Source organism: Chelonia mydas, chromosome 5, assembly GCF_015237465.2.
Source record: "Chelonia mydas isolate rCheMyd1 chromosome 5, rCheMyd1.pri.v2, whole genome shotgun sequence".
Lineage (NCBI taxonomy): Eukaryota > Metazoa > Chordata > Testudines > Cheloniidae > Chelonia > Chelonia mydas.
In genome coordinates this window covers 1,800,117-1,826,909 of record NC_051245.2, presented here as the reverse complement: position 1 = coordinate 1,826,909, position 26,793 = coordinate 1,800,117, and the positions used below count along the sequence as shown (strand labels likewise).

At 49.1% G+C, this 26,793-nt stretch overlaps 1 protein-coding gene across 4 annotated transcripts in view; it reads left to right on the top strand.

The window, feature by feature from the left end:
* Positions 1-26,793, top strand: part of LOC102947737 (phospholipid-transporting ATPase ID) — a 136,088-nt gene that overhangs the window by 72,490 nt on the left and 36,805 nt on the right. For 3 of the 4 annotated variants that reach the window (XM_043547060.1, XM_037902619.2, XM_037902618.2), the window contains exons 5-15: positions 925-1,023; positions 2,371-2,432; positions 4,276-4,348; positions 4,622-4,692; positions 6,264-6,346; positions 11,336-11,494; positions 12,457-12,545; positions 20,760-20,956; positions 23,124-23,332; positions 24,948-24,991; positions 26,565-26,730. In XM_043547060.1, the coding sequence (XP_043402995.1) occupies positions 925-1,023; positions 2,371-2,432; positions 4,276-4,348; positions 4,622-4,692; positions 6,264-6,346; positions 11,336-11,494; positions 12,457-12,545; positions 20,760-20,956; positions 23,124-23,332; positions 24,948-24,991; positions 26,565-26,730 (1,252 nt within the window). Of the gene's footprint in view, positions 1-924; positions 1,024-2,370; positions 2,433-4,275; positions 4,349-4,621; positions 4,693-6,263; positions 6,347-9,920; positions 10,568-11,335; positions 11,495-12,456; positions 12,546-20,759; positions 20,957-23,123; positions 23,333-24,947; positions 24,992-26,564; positions 26,731-26,793 lie in introns of those variants that run through there. The other variant, XM_037902620.2, reaches the window with a different exon arrangement.

The window sequence follows — 26,793 nt, the reverse complement described above, 5'->3', positions numbered from 1 at the left end:
AGCTCACAGGGACATTTTTCAGGAAATCATAAGAACCTAAAAACCAGGCTTATAGTGAAAGTACCTCCTCAGCCATAACTACAGCCTTGTTACTGGTGGACGACACTGTGGCTGTTGGTCTTTAATCTATAGATGAGATTTATCAGGTAGGCCACCACCACCGCCGCCTCCTACAAATATCAGCTCCTTGCCCTTTCTTCGTTTACTCAGAGGACTTTGGTGATATTTGTAGGACTTGGAATAGGACAGTGGACAGAACATGGAACCCCAAGCTGCATCTCTCCCATTCTGAGGGCTTTTCTGCGCTAGAAATTTGTACCGCTGTGACCGGTATAGATAAACTACACCACCCCCTAGTGTGGACAGTTATCTTCGTATAAAGGTGCTTATGCCAGGGGTGCTATTCCCGTATGGGAAGGGGAATAATTATACTGGGAAAAGTCACATTTACACCACTGTAACTATGTCCACACTTGGCATCTTACCAGTAAAATAAATCTCCCCTCCCTCACTGAGTCACATCAGTTTAACTCTTAAGTGTGGGCCAGGGCTAAGCCTCCCCCCATTCGTCACAGTCAAGGACTGGGATAGCCTATCGAGGTAGCCGCCATCCCAGCCCTCCAAACGTCAGTGCCGAAGTCCTCCAGAAAAGGGACTTGATATTTCGAATGTAAAAAAAACCAGAGGGAAATAAATCTCCTCCCTTTCCCAAGGCCCCCCGGTCCCTTTTTACACAAAGGCTGGTTTTCCTTTGTGGGTTTGTGGGTAAATGATCGCACAGAATTTCCATCTTTCTCTGTTATTTGTATGCAGAGTAAAATCTTTTAGCAGCCTCCCTAGGATCCAGTGTTTTGTTCCAGGCTATTTGCTTGTTTGCTGTGTTGGCTGTAAAGCTGTTAAAGCCCCGCTTTTCTTCTCCTGCAGCTCATTCCTGAGGTTTCCTCCTTGTCTTGGTTTACGACGGTGGTGCCGCTGGTGCTGGTGCTGACCGTGTCGGGCGTCAAGGATGCCATCGACGATTTTGTAAGACGACTGGATTCCCCACCCTTAGTCAGAGTGTGTCTGTGATCCCCGGTGACACGATCAAACAAAACACTGCCAGTCAATACAGCCAGAGGGGGGCGGTTGCAGCATTTGTCTGTGGCCAATGTGGGGCACTGCGGTCAGGCCCCAACATCCATGTTGAATCACCTAAATAAGTAGCTAGATTTTCAGCAGTCCTGAGCACCAACAGCTCCCACTGACTTTCGTGGGAACTGTGGGGGGTGCAACACTTCTGAAAATCCGGCCACTTATTTAGCTGCCTGAATATGGATTGAGGAGTCTGTTCTCAGGCACCCGTGCTGGAAAACCTTGGCTCAGCACCTTAGAACCCACTGCAGAGCTGCGCTAGGAAAGCACATGGGGGGAGGGGGGAAGTTGGGTCGGATTGTTTAGAGGTGCTCGGCATTAGCCTGACTCTGTTCCCGTTGGAGTTGGTGGTAAAAGTCCGATTGGCTGCAATGGGAGCGGAGTGAGGCCTGCAGCTGAGTGCTTTCCAAAATCCCACTGCATGTGTGTTGGCACGTGGTTTTCTGTGCTCCTTCTAACAACCCTGGTCACTGAGTCCAGTCACACAAGGGGTCGGTGCAGTTCTGAATGAGACCGAACGAACTCTCGTTCTGAAGGGTGGGCAGTGAAGAGCCCTCTTAAGAAATAGGGGACTCACCCAGAACCCTTATGGCCATTTCACGTAGCAGCAGTGAAATGGATACCTCCAAGCACCTTATCTGCAGAACTGTGGCAGTCAAGGCCAGCCTGGGCTTTTGTGGGACTCCAGGTTAAGTGATACAGCAGGGCCCGTCTATCTCTATCTCCTCAGAGTGGGCCCTTCCATAGCAGGATCCTTCTTGCCTGTCAGTCTCTGTCCCAGACAGCTCCCTGCACCAGATGCTGCCAGAGTTCAGTGTGGACTTGACAATTCAACCTCAAATGCTGGGTGGAGAGACCCCCAGAGCGGTGGAATGGAGTCTTTGGCTCATGGGTGCATATTGATGGCGAGCAACCAAAACCACTGGTTCTCTTAAAGTGCAGGGGTCAAGGGCAGCAGCCCCTGTGCAGGGTTGGCCCTGGTAATGGTTATGGGTATTTCCCCTCTTCTGTCTTTCAGAGTCATTTTGATTTCTGATGTAACTGAGCGAGGTTTCCCCTAAACAGGAGGGTTAAGAGCATAGAAAAAGTTATGGCACTATTCTGTCCTTGCATTTATGTCCTTATCATTTCCCCAGCTGGGCAGGAATCCTGAAATGGGATTGCTTTATCCTCTGATCACACACACTTGGTTTCTGTGGAGTTTCTTCTAACACCCTGATCAACTTTTACGTTTTTCAGAATCGATACAAAAGTGACAATCATGTCAATAACCGTCCCGTCCAGGTGCTGATTAATGGCAGGTAAATCTTATTTCTTTACGGAAATTTTGGCTGAAGGTTTGTCTCCAGGAGACGCTTCTGCAAAAACTCAAAATTTCTGACAGATTCAACAAATGTGACTATTAAAGCTCCATACCATGTACATTCTATTGTCTGCATTCTACTTCCACTGGAGATCATGGCAGCTTTGTTTTAAGGTATTATTTTACCTTATGGGATCCCAAAGTCCGCTCTGCTTCCCTAGATTTCACTGTGCAGTCTTCAGTTCAAGTAGCATGACAGGAAAAGTTCATTGTTCGCAGTGCTGTGTGTTATTGTTTGGTTAACGTATCTGGTTAATAAGTAGCAAAAGGTACTGTCACTTTGTCAGTGTAGGTACTAAAGCCATCAGCCCACCCAGAAAAAGTTGGGCTGTCGATTTTAAATTGGAGATGCCAACGGTATGCATTAACAATGACAGATTATTTTACAAAATATCCCAGAGGCATCAGACGTGACTGCATTCTCTGGTGCCACATGCATTTGTTTTATGTATTCATTCCTGAGCAGACAGAACTAGACCTAATCAGCAGAGACTTTTGATGTTAAATTAACAACTACAAGAAACTTCTCTGTACACAAACCCACCCCCATCCCCCTGCTGTCTATTGGATGGAATCAGAACTGTTCAACTCTTTGGCCTGGGCACTTTATGGCTAGCAATGATTTTCCTTTTGCTCCAGCAGTAGAGTCCTGGCCTTTTGTGGCAAGTAGATGAGTTCTGTACTCATCGTTCCATGAAGACCCAATTGCTCTTGGAGTATAGCTGGTGACAAAAGTGGAGTGCTTGGTTGCCCTATGGTTTTCACAATACTGTAGAGAACAGTGTATTATACAAACACTACCAAATAATACGAACAATGAAATATAACTGGAAACCAGTGATTTTGGTGATTGTTAGCATTTTCAGTCCAGTAAATCTGAAACCAGTCACACTGGCACTACCATCCCCACTAAACAGATACGTTTATATAGCAATGTGCATAATTCACTTCCACTGTGAAGCGGCTAGAGGCCACAGGTTCCAGTGTTGCTATCAATGAACTCAAATGGAGTTTTACTAATGACTTCATGGAGACCCAGATCAGGTCCATATGATCTGTGGGGGCACATACACCATGCTGCCTGTAAAACTATTCCGGCAATTTTTCACTTCGTAAGTTTTTGCATATGCAGAAATTCTGATTTGTTCATGCAACCTGGAGGTACCAGACAGGTAGCTGGATGGCTGTACATCTTGCTTTGTGCATTAAAAAAGGCCGTGAACAGCACAGATCGGAGTATATGCACATGCAGCTTTCGCAGCTGGGTTGCTGTTCTTTTTGACAGCTAGACTGACAGAGAGTACGAGCTGCCTTTGCACCATCTGGTCTTCTTTAGGGGACTTAGACAACTTAAAGAACTGGGCTAATTTCCAAGTAATTTTAGTGGTATCTGCTCAAAATGTAGATGGGAATCTCTTCCCCAGGACCCCACCTAGATTTTGGATTTGTAGCAAAAGAGAAGGGAAAGTCAGTGTCTGTTAGTAGAGTAGTGCACAGGTAACATGTTTATATTATGGAGCCTACTTCTCAACTGCATGTGTGTGTAAACCTCTCCCATTTATTACTGCTTTATACTGGTCGTGGCTAGGAGCCTGTCATGGACCCACGCCCCTTTGTGCTACTGCTGGACAGACACAGAACAGAATGACAGTCCCTGCCCCCACAGCTCACCGTCAAGTCCTAATATTACTGGTGAACGGGCTTCAGGAGCACCGCTGACTCTCTCAGGGTCGGAGTGCTCTGCCACTCTGTGACTATTTAAAGGGAACATTCTCTTCCAGATTGAAGGATGATAAATGGATGAATATTCAAGTGGGAGACATCATAAAACTAGAGAACAACAACTTTGTGACGGTGAGTGCAGTTCGTTGTAGCCACATGCGCTGTGACTCTCTGGAATTACTCTTCAGACTAATAAACAAGTTATTCAGTAGTGACGCTAACTGACTCAGAGATTTTCAAATACATTTTCAGTTCAGGGAAGTCAGTTGGACGTGTAGTGTTACTGTGTCCTCTGTTCTGAGATCTCACGGTAACCTGTGGTCTCCTGTGGTCAAGGTAACGTTACTGTGGCTGTTTTTCTGTGGCTGGGTCAGCTCATACTGCCCTGGTTTTGTTTGTGTTCAGGCAGATTTACTGTTACTCTCAAGCAGTGAGCCGCACAGTCTGACATACATCGAGACGGCTGAACTGGATGGGTAAGTGGGCCTGGCCCTGGGGCTGCAAACACAAGGCTAATTTTTGCATGGTGAATCCTGATATTGTGAGGCCCATCTGCTTCTGTGGTCTTGATGCTGCCTAGTCCAGAGATGAATCCACAGAGCATGGATTGTTCCTGCCAGGAGACCCATGACCCTGACTGCACGCAGCAAGTGTAGGGTGATCGTGTTTTCTAACCCTACAGTAGAAGGCTCTTTCAGCATCACCTCCAATATAAGCATCTTCTCTTTTCTATCTCGAGAACACGGCATGTCAGGTGAGATCTCTGCCTGTGGCACATTCTCCTGCCCATGCACTGATCCTGTGGTTCCCAAAGAGTCACATCTCATTTCACCTTTCCTGTTAAGTGCATTTGAGCACGAGATGGAGGCATAATTGCTTGCCCTGGGTAAAGATTGCGCTCCACTGCTCACTACTTACTCCTCTGAACAGCTCTCTGATGAGGGAGGCAGCTTTTGTTTCAGTCAGTGGCCCACAACGAGTGATCCTCTGGGAAGTGTCTTGAGCAGAGTACCAATGGCTGCCTCCCCAGCAGTATCCCAACAATGGCAGGATCCTCACATGCAGAGGCCTTGGCCTGTTTTACTCATGCTGGCAAGTCTGGTAGCACTCACTGATGGTTTACAATGCATGTCCCTGGAATACCTCACATCAGCAGCAGTAGCTCTGTGGTTTTATGTTCACCCCAGCTGTGCTTCTCAGCCACTTTTCTGTCTATGCGAACAGCAATCGCTCCCAGCATCGCCCTAGAGACGCATTGTATTCCATCACTCTGCATCGTGGCCAGCTGGCCACAAGTCTGGGGGCCACACTCAATTCCTGTTAGTTGGGATAAGGTGGTGCCACCCTCATCTGTAGGGCCAGAGTCTGTACTACCAGTTCTCGGTGGCATGGAGCCAGCCTCAGGTGTGGTGTATGGCCTGGCTTTATGGGCTCAGAGGCCTAAGCAAAACCTGAGAGAATGCCACACCTCAGGGAAGGCTGCATAGAACCCGCATAGCCATCCAAGCCCTCCCGCTGCCCCATGTGAGCTCTAGGGGATAACGTATGGGGCACTGAACGTTGCTGTGCTTCTCTGAGGTCCGTGGGAGAGCACCCTCCCCTACCTGGCTGCCCCAGGGTTGCAGTAACTTCTGCAGGCCCCAGAGTGCAGTGACAGAACCCAGAACCCAGAACCCACAGAGGTGCTCAAATACTACAGGGATGCGTGTGGTGTAAGAACTTAGTTGGACAGAGGGCTGCTCAGAGAGCTGACATGAGCAGCTCGGCGCTTCGCAGTGATGGCATGAGACCAGAGCCCTCTGACCCTCTTCTGCACCAGGCCCAGTGTATCGCAGGATCAGCTGACTTGGTGCAGAACCAGTTTATACAGTGGCAAGGGACTATATTCCCTTTGTGGCCATGTAAAAATGGTCCTGATTTGACTCTTGGTAAGGAGATGAAGCCTGGAGACCCTGCACGCTCCATCTGGACACTAATGAATGAGATCAGCTCCAGGAACAGAAGAGTGACCAGTCATGTAGGATTTTGACTCATGCTTTTATTATAGGGAAACCAACCTCAAAGTGAAGCAGGCACTGACAGTCACTGCGGAGCTGGGAGAGGACCTTCAGAAACTGACTGATTTCAACGGTGAGTGCAGGGAAACGTGAAAGTCCCAAAGCATTTCCCCTAAGGCCTGAATTCCACCCGAAGCTGGAATTCTCTTCTCCAAGCCGCACTGCAGGCCCCTGCCCTGGGTCCATGCCCAGCGCTCCCAGGGATAGCAGCGTCACACCGTGCAGATCAGATCTTGTGGGCTGCCATTGACTGCAATGGGTGGGCAGTCACATGGTGAAGTGCCCTAAGCCTGTCACTTGGTGTCTGTCTAGGCTTGTTGAGACCCCATCAAATCCTCCGTGTAAGGCTCCTGCAAACCACCCCATGGGAAACAGAACAGGTAGTCACTGCACTGAATTCACCCAGAGGGCTTGATTCTGATCTCAGAGCAGTTTTACACAGATGTAAGTCCATTGACTTTAGAGCAGTTACACTTCATTTACACCAATGTTAGGAGCAGAACCAGCCCCTCTGCCCACGGGGTGGATTACTTGGATTTCTCAGTTTAGAGCTTTGCACTTTTGTCCTTTCACTGTTTTCTCAACAGCACCAAAAAGGCGAATCTGAAAGTGTTTTGCTGTCAGTGCCTGGCAGCTAACGCACTGAAAGTCCAGGGGTGCTGTGAAATGTGTCCCTGCCACATCACATGTTCCATGGGCCTGGTAGACAGGTGTCCATGTCACAGAAATCACACTCGGCGCTATTTCCTCCCCGAGCCACAGCAGAATAAGCCAAGGACAAAAGACTAGACTTATTTTTTCCTGACCTCCTAGAGCTACAGTTCAGGCAAGGACCTGCAAGGCTGACTTCTCTGACTTGGCTTTTTCTAACCTAAGCACTTGGCAACATGCACAAAAAAACCCCAACCCAACCCTACAGAAACAAAACATTCCACACAGGTCTCCTGCTGGGAGAGGACAAGACAGAGAACATGTGACAGATGCTAGTCATATTGCTCAAAGCCCAACTAGAAGGTGCTCAAGTATCTTGGGCATGAGGGTGATAAGAGAACCCATACGGAATGGAAAGGAATGGCGCAGAGCAGTGGTGTAGTTGAGCTTATAATGCTGCTCTCCCTGTTCTCCGGGGACTTTTCTTGAGCACCAAATTCATAGGAAATAAAAGCTAAATGACTGAAATGAGTCAATGACTCCACTGACATATCCATGATAAATGGCGGAATGGTGATCAGCTGGTCCATACGTCAAAGGTCTCGGAATGTCTCTAAGCCGTGCAGTCTAAAGGGGCTGCTAGACACCCTCTTTCTACAGTGGGATCTTTTGGAACAATATTCTTAGTCTGATTTCTCAGTTGTGCGACAACACCTTTTGACTGGATTTCTCTCAAGTGAGGCCTGTGGTTCTGGGCTTTCATATTTCCAGAGCTCTCGTAGATCATATACTTTTATTGCTGCAATGGGAAGCTCTCTGTAAATGACTGGCCTTCCCTGAGTGAGGGGTTCAAACCCTTATTTTACTGAAGAGGCCATGGCGTGTAACAATGTGGAAACCAAAATCTTCGTTTTAAGTTAGAGAACTCCTTTCTCAGACAGTTTGTCTAACGAGGATCAAAACAATTGCATTTTCTAAATGAGCGTAACTCGACTCAACAAATGTTTCAAAAGCTTTTACAAAGTTAAAATTATTCCCTTATCTTATGTTTAGTTTTTACAAACTCTAGTTTTGTTTTAAATAAAAGGGGCCCTATTTGTGATATCTAAAGTGAAAATAAAATACTTCCTCTTGTGACTAATATTTGCAAAAGTACTGGGAAGAGTGCCTGGGATTAGACCTGACCTCACATTTCTCTAGCTAACCTCAGTACAAGAATTAAATATTTTATGGAGCCCTTCATGCAAGGGCTTCATGGGGCAGGAAGAGAGGAGAAGGTGGGATGGCTAATTCACAAGGGCAGTGAAGCAAAATGCTTAGCCCAGAGCATGGTATTTGTTGGTACTGTGCTGGGTCAGGTTCAGGGGATTTTTCCAACAAGAAGACCTTTATTTATTGTTAGACTTGGGGAAGTGGGAAACATGAGAGGAAACAATAATCAGGTATCAGTTAGCTACCGCTGGCCAGGTCAGAGCTTCACGGGGTTTAAACATTTTGGGTAAAATGGATTCAGCGGGTGTCCAATAACTTCCCACCAGTAATTGTACTCAATGCAGGATCACTGGGTGAGATATTATGGCCTCTCTTGTACAGGTCAGGCGAGATGATCACTAAGGTCTCTTCTGGTCTTACAAGCTGTACATCTGTTAGTACCAACACAGCATAGTTACTGGAGATGACCCTAACACCGTCCTGGTTTTAACATGAGATGTTAGTCAGGGTGTTCTTGGTGCTGGAGCCTCAGCTCTAGAATTCACTTCCCTTGTTGGTTCACCTGTAAAGCCTCTCGCTTCTCCCAGGCTCTTCTTGAGTAGAGAGGGTGGGGAGAAGGTTGTAGTGGGAGAGAGCTGGTTACCCAAGAATTAGGGGTTTAGAGGTGTGTGTGGCTTTTCAGAGATTCCAAGGTTAGAAGGAACCACTGATCATCTAGTCAGAGCTCGTGCATAGCACAGGCCACTGCACTGCCCTGAATTAATTCCTGTTTCAAGTCCAATAGCTGTGGTTGAAATAGAGCAGATCTTTTAGAAAAACATCCAATCTTGATTTAAAAATTGCCCATAATGGGGAATCCACCATGGCCCTTGGTAAGTTGTTCCTATAGTTAATGACCCTCACTATGAAAAATGTCTGCCTTATCTCCAGCCTGAATTTATCTAGCTTCAACTTCCAGCAATAGGATCTTGTTAGACTTTGTCTCCTAGATTAAAGAGCCTGTTATCAAATATTCATTTCCCATGTAGGTACTTACAGAATGAGATCAAGTCACGTCAACTTTCTCTTTGTTAAGCTAAATAGATTGAGTTCTTGGAGTCTGGCATTAGCTGGCATGTTTTCTAATCCTTTAGTCATTTCTGAACTAACTGGTTCTAACTGTTGATTTGAATAATAGTTTTTCATAGAATCATAGAATATCAGGGTTGGAAGGGATCTCAGGAGGTCATCGAGTCCAACCCCCTGCGCAAAGCAGGACCATATACTAATTGCAGCTGGGCCTTAGAGTAGTGGGTGAGCACATTTTATAATGAGAGATAATTATAGAATATGGAAGCAGAATCCACCCCTCTAGCCATCGTGAATTTGGTGGGTCAGCTGCACGGCCAGCAACAAGCATGTCTTCCTTCAGGTTCCAAAGAGATTCAAGGGATGGAACAGAAGAGACTAAAATATAGTGGGCTGAAGAGGGACACTTGACTATTAATTATGGCCACGCGTTCGGTCATCAGACATTAATTTCCCAGTTGTGCTTATTAGAGTCTGAGAGAAAACTGAATAGGTGAATGTACCTGGCTGACAGCGTTAGCTGGAACCCTGACTCTGCTAGTACATGATGGTGCTGCTGGGAAAGGTCTACCAGTGGTTTTGACTCACTGTGTCAAGTGACTCATTACCCTCCCTAGATATAAGGGAGGCAGGGCCAGCTTCCTTGCTTGAGAGAGAAAGGGGGATCGAGAGTGTGGGCTGAGCAGTCCTTGGGAGGGAACTCTGGGAATAACTAAGCTTGCAGACAGGACTTTAGCTGGATTTTGTGTGTTGTTTGACCTTTGTTTGTTAATAAAACCATACCCCATGAAAGGGGATTAAGTTCTGACCTGCTACAACTTGAAGGGACTGTGTTTAGGGCAGGGTGAGGAAACCATGAGCTCACAGGAGTTAAGTTCTTAAAATAGCTCTTCTCCCCCTTATGGAGGGTCCTCTGCAGCCCTGCTAGAGCTTCGGGGATTGTTACACACACACACTTCCTTTGAAACTCCCCACCTTCTAGCCCATATTATGGCCATGGTCCTTTGGGCTACAAAGTCCTCGATAAAGCATTCCCACCTGCTCACAGTGCTCCCAGCCCCTGCTGCACGCGAAGATACCTGTCTCTAAGGCCTGGTTAAGCGGAGGTCACTCTGCGCTTTGCGGGAGTTGGGTGGGGGAGAGAAGGCTTATATTGAAGCATGCTTATTCCTTTGCACCCAGCAATTCTTCCTGCCTTTTCACAGATGCTCTCCTTGCTTATCTTATGAGCCCTTTCCTGCTTCATTTCTTTGGGTGCCAGTATGTAGTCACACTGTCAGTGGGGCATCCCAAGTGGTGTAGACTGCACCAGTCCAGTGTTGTAATGGGCAGAGTTACAGTACCTCTAAAGAAACCTGATCAGGTATGTTCCTTGTTTGCACTATCATCTCCTCTGTTGTCCCTAGTCTGTTCCATCAGTGATGGCTGCTCTTGTGACCTAGTTTGGAAGTCTAGCCTAGTGTGGGCCTTCAGCTCACTAGCAAGGCTGCTGCAGGAGGCCGTGGTGCAGCTCGTGCTTGCCAGGTCAGGGTTGTCGTCTGTGTGAGGTTCTGCTCGGCATTGGTGTCTGCATGTGTGTGTGTGTTCTCAGCATGGAGCTGTTCCACTGCCCTCCAGTGCACTCTGCTGCTTGCAACTTCTTCTCAGGCTGCTTTGGGATTATTCCATGCTGTGAAGTGTCCATCAGGTCATCTGTCCGTCAGTATTGGTTGAAGGCCTCTACCAATGCGGTTCTGGGTGCTGGAGCTGGCTAGTTTGTGACTGAGGGGTTGGCAAGGAGAAGGGCATCTCTGTTGGGTTCTGCCAGGTGAGAGAGAGAGCTGGTGGCACTTATCAGCTAGGGATGTGAAATGGCCTCAAAGGGCAGGGCACCATCCTGGGTTCAATGGCAAAGGACAAACCTAAATATGCAAGTAATTGAATGCAGACAACTGGATTGCCATGGGAAGGCAGGATAGGAGCAGTCTCCATGTGGAGCAGTGCTTGCAGTATCCAGCAGAATGTGATACGGGGGTGGACAGCTAAGGTCCTGATGTGGCCCCTGTCCAGGGCACAGCTGAGGATGTTGTATGTGCTGCCCAGTGGGGGGCCAGTCCAGGGAAGGTTTTCATTGTCTGATCTCTATTTGCAGGTGAAGTCAAATGTGAGGCACCGAATAACAAACTGGATAAGTTCACTGGGACGCTTACTCTCCACGGGGAGAAATTTGCCCTGGACAATGAGAAGATGCTGCTGAGGGGCTGCACCATTAGGAACACAGAATGGTGCTTTGGGCTCGTTATTTATGCTGGTAGGTGGAATACACAGAGGTGCAGAGTGAAAAAACTGTAACAGTCGGGCATGTAATTCCCAGTGGGCAGAGAAGAACCACTTCTGTCCCCTTTAGAAGCTTGGTTTCCACTGGGTACAAGAACGCAAGTGGAACGTTGAACCTTCCTCTTAGTCCCAAGCTAGGAACATCACAAACTCACTATGCGCAGGATTTTAACTGTAAGTTTGCTAGACCAGTCCACAAGAGAGAGGAATAGTGAACCCTATGCTGCAAAATCTCAACACATCTTGATGGGGTTCTTTGACATAAAGAGCAGCTTCTCTTTCCCCGGAGCTGGGATCAGCAAATAACATGGGAAAAAATCTCAGCCCATCCACCTGGGAAAAGAGTCCTCAAATACTGATTCTGTTTGAGGGCACAGTGAGCTAGTGCAACTGAATTACTTTATCTCTCCAAGCATGTACTGAGCAAGTCCCAACTCCAAGGCAAGCTGATTAGCTTAGAGAAACACTATGCTCCAGTTTACACCCTTGTACCAGAGTGTCAGAATTGCCTCCTGTATTAGTGTGTGTATGGGGGAAATCTACATTTTAATGGGGGTGAGATTTGGATTATTTCTGTAGCACTGGAGACACATGTGACATTGCACAATGCGGGTCACTGCTGATCTAATATCCATTATTCTCCATAAAATAAATGAAACCCACAGGGGAGGGTGCACTGGCTGTAAGAGAGAGCAGGGAGCAAGAGTCAGGAATTCTGGTGTCTGTTTCTGACTCTCTCTATGACCTCTGACAAGTCATGTTACCTTGCTGTGCCTCAGTTTCCCCATCTGTAACACCGGGGTACCAATGTGACCCTGCCTCACAGGAGGGTTGTGAGGGTTAACATATGTTTGTAAATGCTTTGGCATCTTGAAGGGAAGTAGCTCTAGAATTGATCCAGGTTCTTAAAAATCATGGCTGTGTTTGATCTACTAGGGCCAGACACAAAATTAATGCAGAACTGTGGGAAAACAACCTTTAAACGGACCAGCATTGATCGGCTAATGAATGTCCTCGTGTTAGTGGTAAGTCTGATTAATTTGTCTTCACTCCTTCAGACATGTTCATCATTTCAGAGTGCTCCACCCTCCTTCCTGACAAATGAGGGGGCATCAAAAGGGACTAATGAGAAAAAGAAGAATGCTAAAAAAGTACATTAGCATATGGATTTCTGCAGCCCCTTTCACAAGTCCCATCCTCCAGAACGAGGCCATTAAATTGATAGTGTCAAGGACCTCTCTTCATGGCTTTTCATTTGCTGTGCTCTTTTTCTCCACTGTTTCTGATAGTCACTTTGAAGCCTGCGAGTAACATTTTCCCAAATATCTTTTGTGGTTTTCCATTTAAATAAACATTGATTTTTTCCTTCTCGCTTTCAGGCTTCCTTGATATCTGTAGTAATGTCTATCTGCACAGCATTCGATAATTACATGATGCTCTCTGCTGGCTGCTAGACTGGCTCTCCTGCACTGGAGGAAAATATTACATGCTCATTCATAACCAGAGATGGGTTTTTTAGCAAGTGGTAAATTTAAACACACTAAATAGATATTTACACTCCAGGGGGACAGTCTCCAACTCTCCACTAATTAAAATGCTGCGGATCGAATTTGGGATGGAAACTTCTTGACAATTGTAACAAACTGCATCTGCTCACACATGGATGCCACAGTCATCGGCAGGGATCACTCCTGGGGATTCCGACCCAAAGGCCTCTGCCGGGAGCTAAACGCACAGCTCCTTTCGGCTGCTGCTGCGTGTAGCAGCCGGTCCTAGTGCCTGGGCACTGTCCCGACAGGGAGATGTGCTCACACACGCTAGCCAGTGCCTTATCCAGTTTTGCTTGAAGAACAGCTTGGGAGTGTGCTCAAGGAAACGAGAATTTAGCTTAGCCCAGATATTTAGCTTTTAATAGCAGCTTCTGTCCAAGTGTTTCAGAGCAGGCCTTCATTGACATGGAGACTGTCAGCGGTTTAATGTTATGAGACTGGAATCATAACAAACAAACCGAGATTAGACAGGTTCCCGTCAAGCCAGTGCAATGCCCACAAAAGCCTCGTGAACACTTGTGTGTACATTGAATCGGCTCCGGCCACGGGGGGATGTGACCACGCCAGCACAGATTAACCTTCAGCCATCATGGGAGTACTCTGGCTGGCCAGCTGCTTATTTGGCATTTGAACTTCAGTTTGAACCCGCCAGCCAGACCAGCTCCGCTGTGATGTGATGCACCTTTGCCAACAATTTTCTCCTTTATAAAACAGTGCTGCAAACACTGGCTTCATCGCAAACACAGGGGAGCAGATCGCTCGCGGGTGGAGCTCCACCAACTGCAGGGGTGTTACCCTGATTTGCACCAGCTGAGAACCTGGCCCAGCACCTTGAGGTCATTTTCCTTCTCAGCTTTTTGTTACTCAGAGCCTACAGGGCTCAGGACATGGAGGGGTCTGTGAGTCTGGCCCTTGGCCAGGAGGGCTCTCCACCGATATTTGGATTCCAGTGATTCTCCCACAGTGCACCCCTCTTTGTCTGGGGGTGATTTCCCCTCTTGTCATGGAGCTGGGGCTGCCATAGGAATTCTGTGAAATGCCTGGAACCTGTAGGGAGCTGGGCGCTCCCACTGCCAGGAGTGAGGATCTGCTCAACTCCTGCTTGCGCAGTTTCTGTCTCAAACACAGTGCTGGAGTCAGCCCCCAGGGAGGCAGCAGTGATTGTCGGATGGCGGCCGATGGGCGTCGCGTTTCTGTGCCGTTGCAGTGTCTCTTAGCCACCTTTGACACAGTAGATCAGCACGTCTTGTTGAATCTGTTGGATACTCGCATTGCTTTATAACTGCCTCAGTATCAAAATGCCTTTGCCCTTCTGTTTTTCAACAGACTAATTTTGTTTCAGTAGGACAGCGTCTAGGATCGGGCTGACTGTGGCTTCCCAGGCTCCATTCTGAAACCTGTTCTTCTGGGCTTCTTTCTTACTGTTCACCAGGGTCCAATCCTGGGGTCTTTACTTAGCCCTTATTTAGCCGTCGGCTTCCATGAGAAGAAGAGTCATGATTAATTAGAATACAGTAGATCCTGCGGCGTGCTTGGTACTGGACAGACGTAGGAGAGGTCTGTCTGCAATCTGTGAAAACACAAACTAAAGGAAGCACAAGGGGAGACATGCAACGTTCCTGCCAAAGGACCAGGGCAATGACAGGCACCCGGCCTGGTAGTTCCAGGTCTGGTCAGCTGTTTCTGAAGTGTAAATGTGCTGCTTTCCATGCTGCAGGCATAGGGCGTTAGGGATTTTACACCAGTAAGTGTTTGGGAGGTTGTTCCAGGCATGGCAGAAGGAGCAGAGCCGGGTGTGGAAGAACAGGAGGAAAGGAGGGTCAAGGCTGCGTCATTGGCAGAGTGGGACTGGGGACACAGAAAGCGGCAAGGGCAGGGGTGATAACTGCTGTTGGCAATGAGAAGTGGTGAAGCGGCGAGGTCAGTGTGCAGGCAGCAGGCTGACAGGAATCAGAGTCCTGCACTTAGGACGGAAGAATCCAATGCACCGCTACAGACTAGGGACCGAGTGGCTAGGCCGCAATTCTGCAGAAAAGGACCTAGGGGTTACAGTGGACGGGAAGCTGGATATGAGTCAACAGTGTGCCCTTGTTGCCAAGAAGGCTAATGGCATATTGGGCTGTATAAGTAGGGGCATTGCCAGCAGATCGAGGGACATGATTATTCCCCTCTGTTCGGCATTGGTGAGGCCTCATTTGGAGTACTGTCTCCAATTTTGGGCCCCCACACTACAAGAAGGATGTGGAAAAATTGGAAAGCGTCCAGCGGAGGGCAACAAAAGTGATTAGGGGGCTGGGGCACATGACTTATGAGGAGAGGCTGAGGGAACTGGGGTTATTTAGTCTGCAGAAGAGAAGAGTGAGGGGGGATTTGATAGCTGCTTTCAGCTACCTGAAAGGGGGACCAAAGAAGATGGATCTAGACTGTTCTCAGTGGTAGCAGATGACAGAACTCATCGTCTCAAGTTGCAGTGGGGGAGGTTTAGGTTGGATATTAGGAAAAACTTTTTCATTAGGAGGGTGGTGAAGCACTGGAATGGGTTCCCTAGGGAGGTGGTGGAATCTCCTTCCTTTGAAGTTTTTAAGGTCAGGCTTGACAAAGCCCTGGCTGGGATGATTTAGTTGGGGATTGGTCCTGCTTTGAGCAGGGGGTTGGACTAGAACCTCCTGAGGTCCCTTCCAACCCTGATAGTCTATGATTCTGCAGGGCCTGGAGTGACTCTGGGCGGAATTTCACAGAGGCCTAAGAGGAGGAGCTGTTGTCAGAGGCGAGGGCAGCTGACAGCATGCGGATGAGTAATGTGGGTGGGCCGATGGGTGGATTGTAAGAAGAGGAGGTGGCCGAAGGAGCAGGATTTGGCCATGGCCTGGATGCGAGGGGAGAAGAAAGGAGTTGCGGGGGGGGGGGTGAGCAGTGGCAGGAATGGAGGAGTTGTCGGGGTAATGGAGAAAGGGGAGAGGTCAGAGAGGTTGGGAGGAGAGTTCAGTCCTGGGCTGTGGTGAGTTAGCGGTGGCAGCAGGCCTTCCAAGACGCAGGGTCAGAGGGACTGTGGGAGAAGCGCTGTGTGGGGTGAGAGAACCTGTGCCAACAGGGGACATCTCCTCCTTCTGAAGTTAGATGGAAAAGAGGAGAGGGTCCGGGACAGAGCACCTGGTGACCCCCACTGGAACGGGGAAAGGGACAAAGGTGGAGCTGCTGACAGACACTGAGGACCTCAGGATCTGGCCCTGGCTCAGAGTTAACCACTCGTCTCCCAGAATTTACGTGTGTCACACATACAGAGCTTTCTTTCCATGTTCAGATCTACTCTGGTCTCTGCTCCACTTCAGGGTGAGTGCAGACAAGCGTCATTTAGCTCCTTGCTTTTTTTGGAGAACTGAGCGAGTTGAAGCTGAATGCATCATCCTCTGTTTGTGCTCTCCATGGCTGATGGGGCCAGGTGTCTGCCGGTCCTAGGTGTTTGTGAGACACCGAATACTTGGGTATCTAAATACTGCTCAATCCTTCCCACACCTGCTCTCAGATAGTTTCGCTCCAGTAATCAGGTCCTTCATGCTCGAAAGGGAATGTGGTCAGGGCCTCCTTTCTCGCAGGGTGATCGGAAAGGTGAACCGACAGGATTGTAACCAGAGGCAGTGTATTGCACTGCTGACGTACTGAGCCAAAAGAATGCAAAAAGCCATTATTTGCTAAATAAAAACAGAGCTACAAATATCTCAACTTCAGGTGAAATGAAGCTTGCAAAATGTAAACACAGGAAAAGCTCGTTTGTGCTGAATTGTCTGTAACTCTCCCAGTGACAAATTAATTTTTAAACAGGGCCTTGAAACACTGCCCAATTTACATGCAGTCACTTTGCCTCTCAAGGCAGGTCAGGCAGAAATAACCCTCTCTCCAGACTGACCCCCTGCCTTTCTCCATGTTTAGAAAAGTTTCTTCTGTGGGAATCTGCGGCAGGCCGACTGTTTGAAATTGGGCCAAGAGCGGGACATCACTCCCTAGCGAGCTCAGAAAGAAGTTAACGTTCTGCGGCTAGGACACGCCGTCCTGCAGAAGGAAGTACCCTTGATGCAAGGGTGTATTTGTGCCGCAGAGGGGAGGCTGTGCTTAGCAGACTCAGGAAAAAGGCACTTTCTGATCAATAGAGTTGTCACTGCTGGCTGCCAGGGCCTTTTCTTTTGGCTTCAGATATAGGTGCAGAACCCCTGAGATGGCTGGAGGTCACAGCCTGACATTAAATGTTAGCCCACGGAAATCAGCTTGCCTAAGAAGCAGTTTGGGCCTGCTCTTGCAGGCATCAGCCTCCTACCCCGAGGTGGGTGGGAAGTGCTGCTCGGGAGCAAGTGTTTGCGTGGCTGGGCCTGTATTTGTAGACTCCCTAGTTCTCCGTGTGCTGCAGAAAAGCCACAGCCTGCCAGACAGTGTTGTTCCTGTGGGTTAGTGGCGACACAAACCGCAGCATTATGCCCCCCTTTCAGTCTCTCTGCACAGGAAAAAACCTTAGCAGGGATATTCTGCTAAAACTCACTCCACTCAAAGAAAACTGAGCATCAGGAAAGCTGAGTATTCCTGTAGCATCTCAGAGCCCTAGTCGGAGACCAGAACCTGCACTGTGCCAGGTGCTGCACATGCACAGAACAAAAAGATGGAGCTTACAATCTAAGTACAAGACAACAGGTGGATAGAAACAGACCAGGGGAGGCCAAGTAAATAGGCATGTTAGTGACCCCTTGCCTAAGCATGTGTATTGCAGACACATCTAAGTACAGAGGATGTGGACATTGGTGACAATCGTGTTAGCGGCAAAAGTAGCAATTGTACCCCTGTCAGATGGGTGCTCCTGTAATACTGGGAAGTTTAGCTGCTTTCTGTCCTTTAGCATTTTAATAGACTTTGTGGAAGTATTACATGAGTCACCGTGTTTTCCATGATGAACTGCAGTACATGAAAGATAATCCCGTGTGCTCGGCAGTGTTCGGTCTCTGTGGTGCTCTATCAGGAGGTGTGAAGGGCAGTGAGAGAAAAGATAAACGATCTAGAGAAAGGGGTAAACAGTGAGGTGGCAAAATCTGCAGATGACACAAAACTACTCAAGATAGTTACGTCTCAGGCAGACTGCAAAGAGCTACAAATGGATCCCACAAAACTGGGTGACTGGACAACAAAATGGCAGATGAAATTCAATGTTGATAAATGCAAAGTAATGCACATTGGAAAACATAATCCCAACTCTATATATAAAATGATGGGGTCTAAATTAGCTCTCAAGAAAGAGACCTTGGAGTCACTGTGGAGAGTTCTCTGAAATCATCCACTCCATGTGCAGCGGCTGTCAAAAAAGCGAACAGAATGCTGGGCATCATTAAGAAAGGGAGAGATAATAAGACAGAAAATCTCATGTTGCCTCTATATAAATCCATGGGACGCCCACAGCTTGAATACTGTGTGGGGATGTGGTCACCCCATCTCAAAAAAGATCTATTGGAATTGAAAAAGGTTCAGAAAAGGGAAACAAAAATGATTAGGGCTATGGAACTGTTATGAATTATTCCAGTTAGGACACGTACAGTTTGTTTCTAGGCTGAGGCAACCAAATAAAGACAAACTGCAGAGTATCTCAAAGTTTGTAGGTTTATTACGCTTGAGCGTGGTACCACTCTGTTAAGCAGAACGGGACCCCGATTACAGGTTACACCAAGATTATACACTGTGGGCAAAACATCCTGCCTGTGTGCCTCGGGAGGGCCTAAACCAATAAAAAGGCCTTCTCCTTCTCTATCGCCGATCCCCTGCAGCCACCTTCCCCCTGCAAAAACGCTGAATTAGCAGCTATTTCAGGCATGTCAGCTGGTTCCCGTCTCCTTTGTTTCCCTTCTCTTGAAACTGTCCAGCTGCCCACCTTGAAGGATCCTCCCTTGGCACGTGATGTGCTCGCTTCTCAGTGGAGTCACATACGCTAACTAGGTTGATTTCCCCTAACAGAACGGCTTCCGTATGAGGAGAGATTAATGAGACTGGGACTTTTCAGCTTGGAAAAGAGAAGACTAAGGGGGGATGTGACAGAGGTCTATAAAATCATGACTGGTGTGGGGAAAGTGAATAAGGAACTGTTATTTACTCCTCATAACACAAGAACTAGGGGTCACCCAATGAAATTGACAGGCAGCAGGTTTAAAACAAACAACAGGAAGTATTTCTTCACACAACGCACAGTCAGCCTGTGGAACTCCTTGCCAGAGGATGTTGTGAAGGCCAAGACTATAACAGAGTTAAAAAAAGAACTAGGTAGGTTCATGAAGGACAGGTCCATCAATGGCTATTAGCCAGGATGGGCAGGGATGGTGTCCCTAGCCTCTGATTGCCGGAAGCTGGGAATGGGCGACAGGGGATGGATCACTTGATGATTATCTGCTCTGTTCATTCCCTCTGGGGCACCTGGCACTGGCCACTGTCGGGAGACAGGATACTGGGCTAATTGGACCTTCGGTCTGGCCCAGTATGGCCGTGCTCATGAGCTTCTTTGGATCAGGCAGCTTAGAGGTTCTCTAACTGGGTTCTTATATGGTGCCCATTCCCATAGTATCAGAGCCCCTCTCAGCACCCCTCTGAGCTAGGGAAGTGTTATTTCCAATTCACAGGTGGGGTAATTTAGGCATAGAGGGATTAAGTGACTTTCCTGTGGGCAACCAGAAAGTCTATGACTGAGCTGGGAAATAAACCCAGCTCTCCTAAGGTCTAGTCCTGTGCTCTATCCACTAGATTTAGCTCCCCTGCCTTGGGAGTCCATGCCTGTTGACTGTTGGATTCTCTACTGTGATGCCATGAGACCTTCATTCTCCACCAACATACGTAGCTTGTACAAGAAACAAGCCCTAGGTGATGGAGGAGCAGACTCTGAGCTGGTGGGAGTGGGTTGTGCCCCCACAAAGGAGGGGACTTGAAAGCTTAGCCCTGATGTGAAATGGCTGAGACCACAGGGATGGTTCTGGCAGTGTTAGAGAGAGGATTTATTGGGTCAATGAGCCCACCAGCGCCACCTGTCAGTGTAGGGTTGTTACCTGCTCTACGAACATGTGTCCCTAAGACGTGCATACAAGAGAGAGCGACCTGGGGAGTAGCTGGGAGCCGGGGGTGAAATGTTTGGAAAGAACATTTTTAAACTAGATACCAGAAAAAATTGGGTTGCTGGCGCGCAGTAACTGCAGCCGCTCGTGCTGCCCAGTTTTGTCTCACTGTTTCCTTGTGCTCGCCTGCCTGCCTGCCTGCCTGCCTGCCTGTCTGTCTGTCGGCTCTTGTCTTAGACTTGACACTGTCAGTGCTCTGGGGCAGGGCCCGTCTTTTTGTTCTGTTTGTACAACACCTGGCACCGTGGGGCCCTGGACCATGACTGGGGCTACGGTAATACAAGTCATAAATAATGGTGAAATCAGTGACGCTCCAGGGCTGGCACCCAGGGGAAGTTTTGGAAGCTCCATCTCTGGAGTTAGCAATAGGCTACAGAAAGGTTTCAGGCCTGTGCAGGGAATGGTCAGTCCTGCGTTGGCCAGGAGTTAGACCAGGTGACATAATACCAGCAGATCTTCCCCTGCGGTGTCTCTGATTCGTACTGTACCATATAATCAGGGCACTGCCCATACACACTGAACACAAGACACTTTATTTTCTGAAATGCATCTCTTCTTGTTGCAGATTTTTGCGTTTTTAGCCCTGATGTGTTTCATCCTGGCCATTGGAAATGGCATCTGGGAATATGACAAGGGCTATTACTTCCAGGTCTACCTGCCCTGGGCAGCAGGCGTAGACTCGGCTCCCTACTCTGGATTCCTCATGTTCTGGTCTTACGTGATCATTCTGAATACTGTGGTGCCGATTTCACTCTACGTCAGGTATGTGACTGCCCTTTGTGTTACAGTTCCTGCTTGGAAGAGTTTTTTAATATTAACCTTAGCAAAGAGCAGTGCTTTCCCCTTGTATGAATGTGTTACAGAGCTGAGCTCTCTCAGCAAAATCAGCTCTGCATACGACTGCCATCTAGTGAGGATACCTGATGGCCACTGGATCTCACTGTGGGTCTGTATTGGTTAGTGCCCTCTGGAAGAGCACGGACTTCACCACACGTTCCTTCTGTGCTTGAGTCAAACCCTTTCCTCCTCTCCCCAAAATCACCATATTCGTTCTTTCAGACTGAAATGGATTCATTAGAATAACTCTAAACCATAGAGATGTCCCTTCAGTGGGTGGGATTCTGCCGCAGCCCTACACAGAGGCTGGTGCAGAGCTGGCTGCCCTGGGAGGAGCCCCAGAGACTGTGGGTCTTGGAGTTCTGCCATCTGCAGTGTGCGAGTCATGCAAACCTGGGGCAAAGGCCATCTGTGACTAAGCAGGGATTCCAGACATCCAAGTATGTCCTTCCAAAAGAGCCCCCACCTAGGATGGTCTTGTGCTTAGAAGACTGGAATAGGCATCAGAAGTCCTGGGTTTTGTGCCCAGCTCTGCTGCTGGTGACCTGGTGTGCCACATTTTCACCATCTGAAAACGGAGCTAGGAATAATGTGTATTTCACAGCAGTGGCTTTGAAGCGTAAGTAATGAGCTTATTACCATTGGTATTCCAACAGCCCTTAGAGGACTATGGGGATCCATTGTGCTAGGCACTCTGCAAACACAGAGTAAATAGAGCTTACACCCTAAAAGCCCAAACATAGTTGGTGAATGAGACGAGAGACAAACAGGCCAGGATGGGTGGGCAAGACACATCTGTGAAGCAATTTGAGATCCTCAGATAGGAGCTGCTAGAGTGAGACAAAGTAGTGGTGTTCATTTGTTACCGTTTACATCTTACTTTTCAGAGTTTTGCGACTGATTACAATGGGACCAGGATTTGCTTCTCAGTGTTTAGCATAAAATTCCGAGAGGTGGTGTGGGGAGGGATTATGCTGTCAAACCACTAAGCACAGCTGCTGAATTGTGGCCGCTGGTTTTTCAGTAAGGCTATTAGGGAGGGTGAATGATGGCACTCTGGATTAGGAGGTTGGAAGGTACATTCTGGAGTGTGTTTTGGTTTAGAGCATGCACAGAATTCATTCTTTTCCTGTCCAGTAGTTCACAGTGACAGTGAAATGGAAATTCAAGTTCCTTGTGTACGAATAAATCTCTCTGATTACATTAAATCACAGAAGGGCTCACTTGCTCTGAAGGTCAGATTGTCTTGTTCAAGTTTCTTCAGAAAGGCCACCATTTCTGGCTCTCCTGCACACTGCACACTAATTCGTGGGGCATCCTATCTTTGCCCAGCTGAGAACCCCATTGACCCCATTAAACCCGAAAGCTGCACCCTAATGTGCAGAAAATGAAGCAGATCACTGCAGCTGCCTTCCCCCTCAGTATGGAGTTGTGGCCTACACAGGCTTCAGGTCCCAGAGTGCAGTGCTGCTCGTTAATCACAGCAGGGTTAACTGGCGCTTGGGAGTCCTGCGGTGGGATTCACCTCTGGGCCTTGTTCACACCACTGCCCTCCCGCAGGGTTTCTGTCATTGGAATGCAAAGCCTGCTCCAGGGAAGGACTAACTCAACCACACCCTCTCCCCTGTCAGTCGTGCCCAATTTGGGGCAGGGCTGGCTGCATCTTGCCCCACACCCAGCGGGTATTTTTGCCAGGCATACTTTTGGCCACCCGGGCCCTGTGCCTGGCTTACACACAGACAGCATCGAGCAGCCACATGGACTGGCCGTGGGTTAGGAGAAAGCAGCACTAGCTCAGTGTCTCTGGAGTGCTTGTGGCTGTGAAGCCTTTGAAATCTATTCTAAAAAGGTATTAAAAACCCAGAAGGAACCTGGACCTCGGTCTAGCAGCTGTTTTCATGGCGCTTGTCGTAGCACCTTTAAAATGCATGTGGCCTGCAGCCATCTCAGGATGGTCTGAGGGATACACCAGCCCACCACGACGCTTGGATTCCTATCCTAACTGCAGCTGCTGGCCCCAAAGCTGAAGACAGAAGATCCTGTTCCCTAACCTAATGAATGTTCCATCATCTTCTCTTTCTCTTTTCCCCAGTGTGGAGATTATACGTTTGGGCAACAGCTTCTACATTGACTGGGACCGTAAAATGTATTACCCGCTGAACGATACACCAGCCCAGGCCCGCACCACCACCCTCAATGAAGAGCTGGGACAAATCAAGTACATCTTCTCTGACAAAACGGGAACTCTCACTCAGAACATCATGGCTTTCAACAAGTGCTCCATTAATGGGAAATCCTATGGTACGAACATCTCTGATCTTCCTCCCTATACCTTCTGCCAGAACTCTTCTTAGGTCACAGAAATGGGATACCATAAGATATCCAGAAGAAAAGGACTTGTAAGAAGTGGGGGAAATTACTTAAATAAATTGTACCATATGAGAATTACTTCACCCACTTTAACACTGTATTAATCAAAGCCTGAGCATTATTCTCACTTTCCGTCATCTGCGCATCCTCTATCTATTTACTGTCCACCAACCCACCCCAGTAGGTAGGCATTGCATGCACATTCTAGGAACCAGTGCGAACTGTCCACTCAAGTCTCTCTCCTACTGTTTAGTTAATGGTGGGCTTCTTCCTTGAATCATGTTACTGGGGCATCTTCTGTACTGGGTCTTTGAGGAAAACCACGGTAGAAAGGATGAGTGCTGAATTGTGACCTGGAGATATTAGGTTTAGGGCTGTTCCTTGGAAGCGTGCTCTGGAGGCGTAGGTCTGGTGTTGAGAAGACTGCCCTCAGCAATTTGAGGTGACACCTGGGCTCTGCTAGAGGTGCTCTCCAGCGGATCATAGCTGTGCTGCAGATCTCAGAAGGCAGGGCAGCTTCTAAGTGTTGGCCTATTCCATTAATACTGTGAGAGTTCCAGAGCCATGAAGGGGCTGTGGCAGGGATTGGGGTGCGTCACATCTGTAATATGCTCTCTCCAGCTTGGACCATTTAAGAGAGAGGTCACCACCTGTAGCTTCCCGGTGAGCTTATCTGGATAGGATGAGTTGCAGTAGTGCGTGCTGGAGGTGGTGAATTCCTGAACCACTGTGGCCAGGTGACTGTCCACGAGGAAAGGATGGAGCAGTGTTGCTATCTGGAGAGGGGAAGAAGGGGCTTTGCGTGTCTAGTATGACCCCAGACCTGTGCACTGTCTCCAATGCCAGAGGGAAGAGGCCCTCGGAAAGATGGTATGAGTTATTTCCTGAAAGCGTTTCCCTCTGCCAGCTGGCTTCCTCGGTGCTTGCTGGGTTCAGTTTGAGCCAGCTGGTCTTCATCCAGGTTCCTGTCCCCTTCACGAGCCTGTCAGGTGCTTGGGTTTTCCATGTGCTCTTTAATCCCTGGGTCACATTGCAGGTAGGTTAACAGAGAAGCTGTTTGATCAAATCAGGTAGCTGCATGAAGGCTGGTGGCAATTATATCAGTATAGCCCTGCCTCTGAAAGAGCAGTAAAGCTAACCCAAACTCCGCCAGGGAAGCCTTTGACAGCTGCCGAGAAAGTGGAAAAGTGTTTCACCCCTCTTGCTACAACGCTGAAGAATCCACTCTTAGCCTAGGGGACTTTCAGCAGTTTTTCAGTGTCTCCAATCGCTATTACTTACAGGGATAGGAACAAGCAGGAGGCTGCTTATTGCCCCCATGTTGCAGACTTGTGCTCTGGGCAGGGACAGTGGGAGAGAGCTTGCTCTGTTGTGCCTTTCATACTAAACAGCAAAGTCTCCTTCCTGGCCCAGCTTCCCACTCCCAAGGAATGTGCACGCTCAGCCTCACACTCTCAACTTTCAAGCTCTGTCAGCATCAAAGGCTCAAAGCTTGTGCACAGCTGCAGTTTGTGTGTGTGACTCGCTCTGTGTTTGTAAACTGCAGGTGACGTGTACGACATGGCTGGGCAGAGGACTGAGATCACTGAGGTACGTGGTTAGCTGCCAGCAGGTTCTGTGTACTCTGCCACCCTGTTGGTGTAGGCTCCAATGGACACATGCCATACCCCACCCAGGTATATAATGCACCCACACACACACACACACCTAGCACCTACAGAGGGGAGCTAAGACTGCACCTTTTGAAAAACCCCAAACATTAGAGAGCCTGAAAATGAGCAGCGAGGATCCAGCCAGTTCCCACTCTCTCAGGCAGCAGAATGTGGAAGACTTATTTGTTGTGGAAGAAATGCCTATTTCTTGGCAAGCCACCACGCTGTGGGAGATCTGCCAGCCCCCCAGCCCCTCAGGGCAGCACAGTACCAGCAGGTCAGAGGTTTGACACTCACACGCATTGTGCTCTGGCTGGCTGAGCTCCGCTGCGCACATTAGTGTGGGGGATTTGCTCCGTTGGTAAGTGCCAAGTGTCGTCTTGGGCTGGTCAAAACACAGGACTGGTTCTAGACGTGGGACCTCACTGGAGCTGGGGCAGGAATCCGCTCTGTGTGGCGTGTTCCCGCTGCGAAGCACCACGCGTTAAAACCCAAGCTGCTGGGCCGCTGGGTCCCACAAAGGGAGAGAGCGCCGTGCAGTGCGTCTTTGTTTCAGAGATGGCCTGGGGTGGGGAGAGTTTAAACTTTACATCGGGTTGCCGTCAGCTTTTTCCATGTGGGTTTCTCCCCTGCCCTGGGAGAACGTGGCGAGGGCACAGAGGACTCCCAGTCCTGCTCTCATTGGAATGAGCAGTCACCCCCGGGAGCCGGGCCTGGGGCAGGGTGTCGGTGAAAGCATTCGGGTTAGTGAGTGGATGGCCTGCAAGAGCGATCCCCGTGACTTCAGGGAGAGGTTGTGGTAGGGGAACCCTGTGAGCAGGGGGAGGAGGGAGGGGTCGTGTGGGGAGATCAGCGAGAGTCTGGGGAGGGAGGCATGGTGGGGGAAGCACCCTGAGGGGAAGGGGGAGTTGCAGGGGAGGGGAAGGGGGGTCGCGGGGAGTTCACCATGCGGGAGGGAATCTCTTTCAGCGTGTGGGCAGATCATTGAGGGTGCAGGGCCAGGTAGGGCAATCGTGGGGATGAGAGATCGCTGAGTGCAGGGAGGGGGGGCATGGTAGGGGATGACTGTGAGTGGTGGGGGCAGTCGTGGGGGAGGGGGATCACCGTGAGTATGTGGGGGAAGGGCAGTCGTGGGGGAGGGCGATCCCCGCGAGTATGTGGGGGAAGGGCAGTCGTGGGGGAGGGGGGATCCCCGTGAGTATGTGGGGGAAGGGCAGTCGTGGGGGTGGGGGGATCCCCGTGAGTATGTGGGGGAAGGGCAGTCGTGGGGGAGGGCGATCCCCGTGAGTATGTGGGGGAAGGGCAGTCGTGGGGGGGGGAATCACCACGAGTATGTGGGGGAAGGGCAGTCGTGGGGGGGGGGAATCACCACGAGTATGTGGGGGAAGGGCAGTGTGGGGGAGGGGGATCCCTGCGAGTATGTGGGGGAAGGGCAGTCGTGGGGGTGGAGATCCCTGTGAGCGCGGCGAGGCAGCGAGCTGCCCGGCTGACCCTCAGCCTCACCTTTGCAGCACACAGAGAAGGTCGATTTCTCGTACAACCAACTGGCCGACCCAAAGTTTGTGTTCTACGACCACAGCCTAGTGGAAGCTGTGAAGCTGGACGATGCCGCGACACACAGGTTTTTCCGGTTGCTCTCGCTGTGTCACACCGTGATGCCAGAAGAGAAGGAGGAAGGTGAGCACCGATGCGGCTGTCACGGCCTGTAACCTCATAGCAGTGTGCTGGGCCGTCATTTCT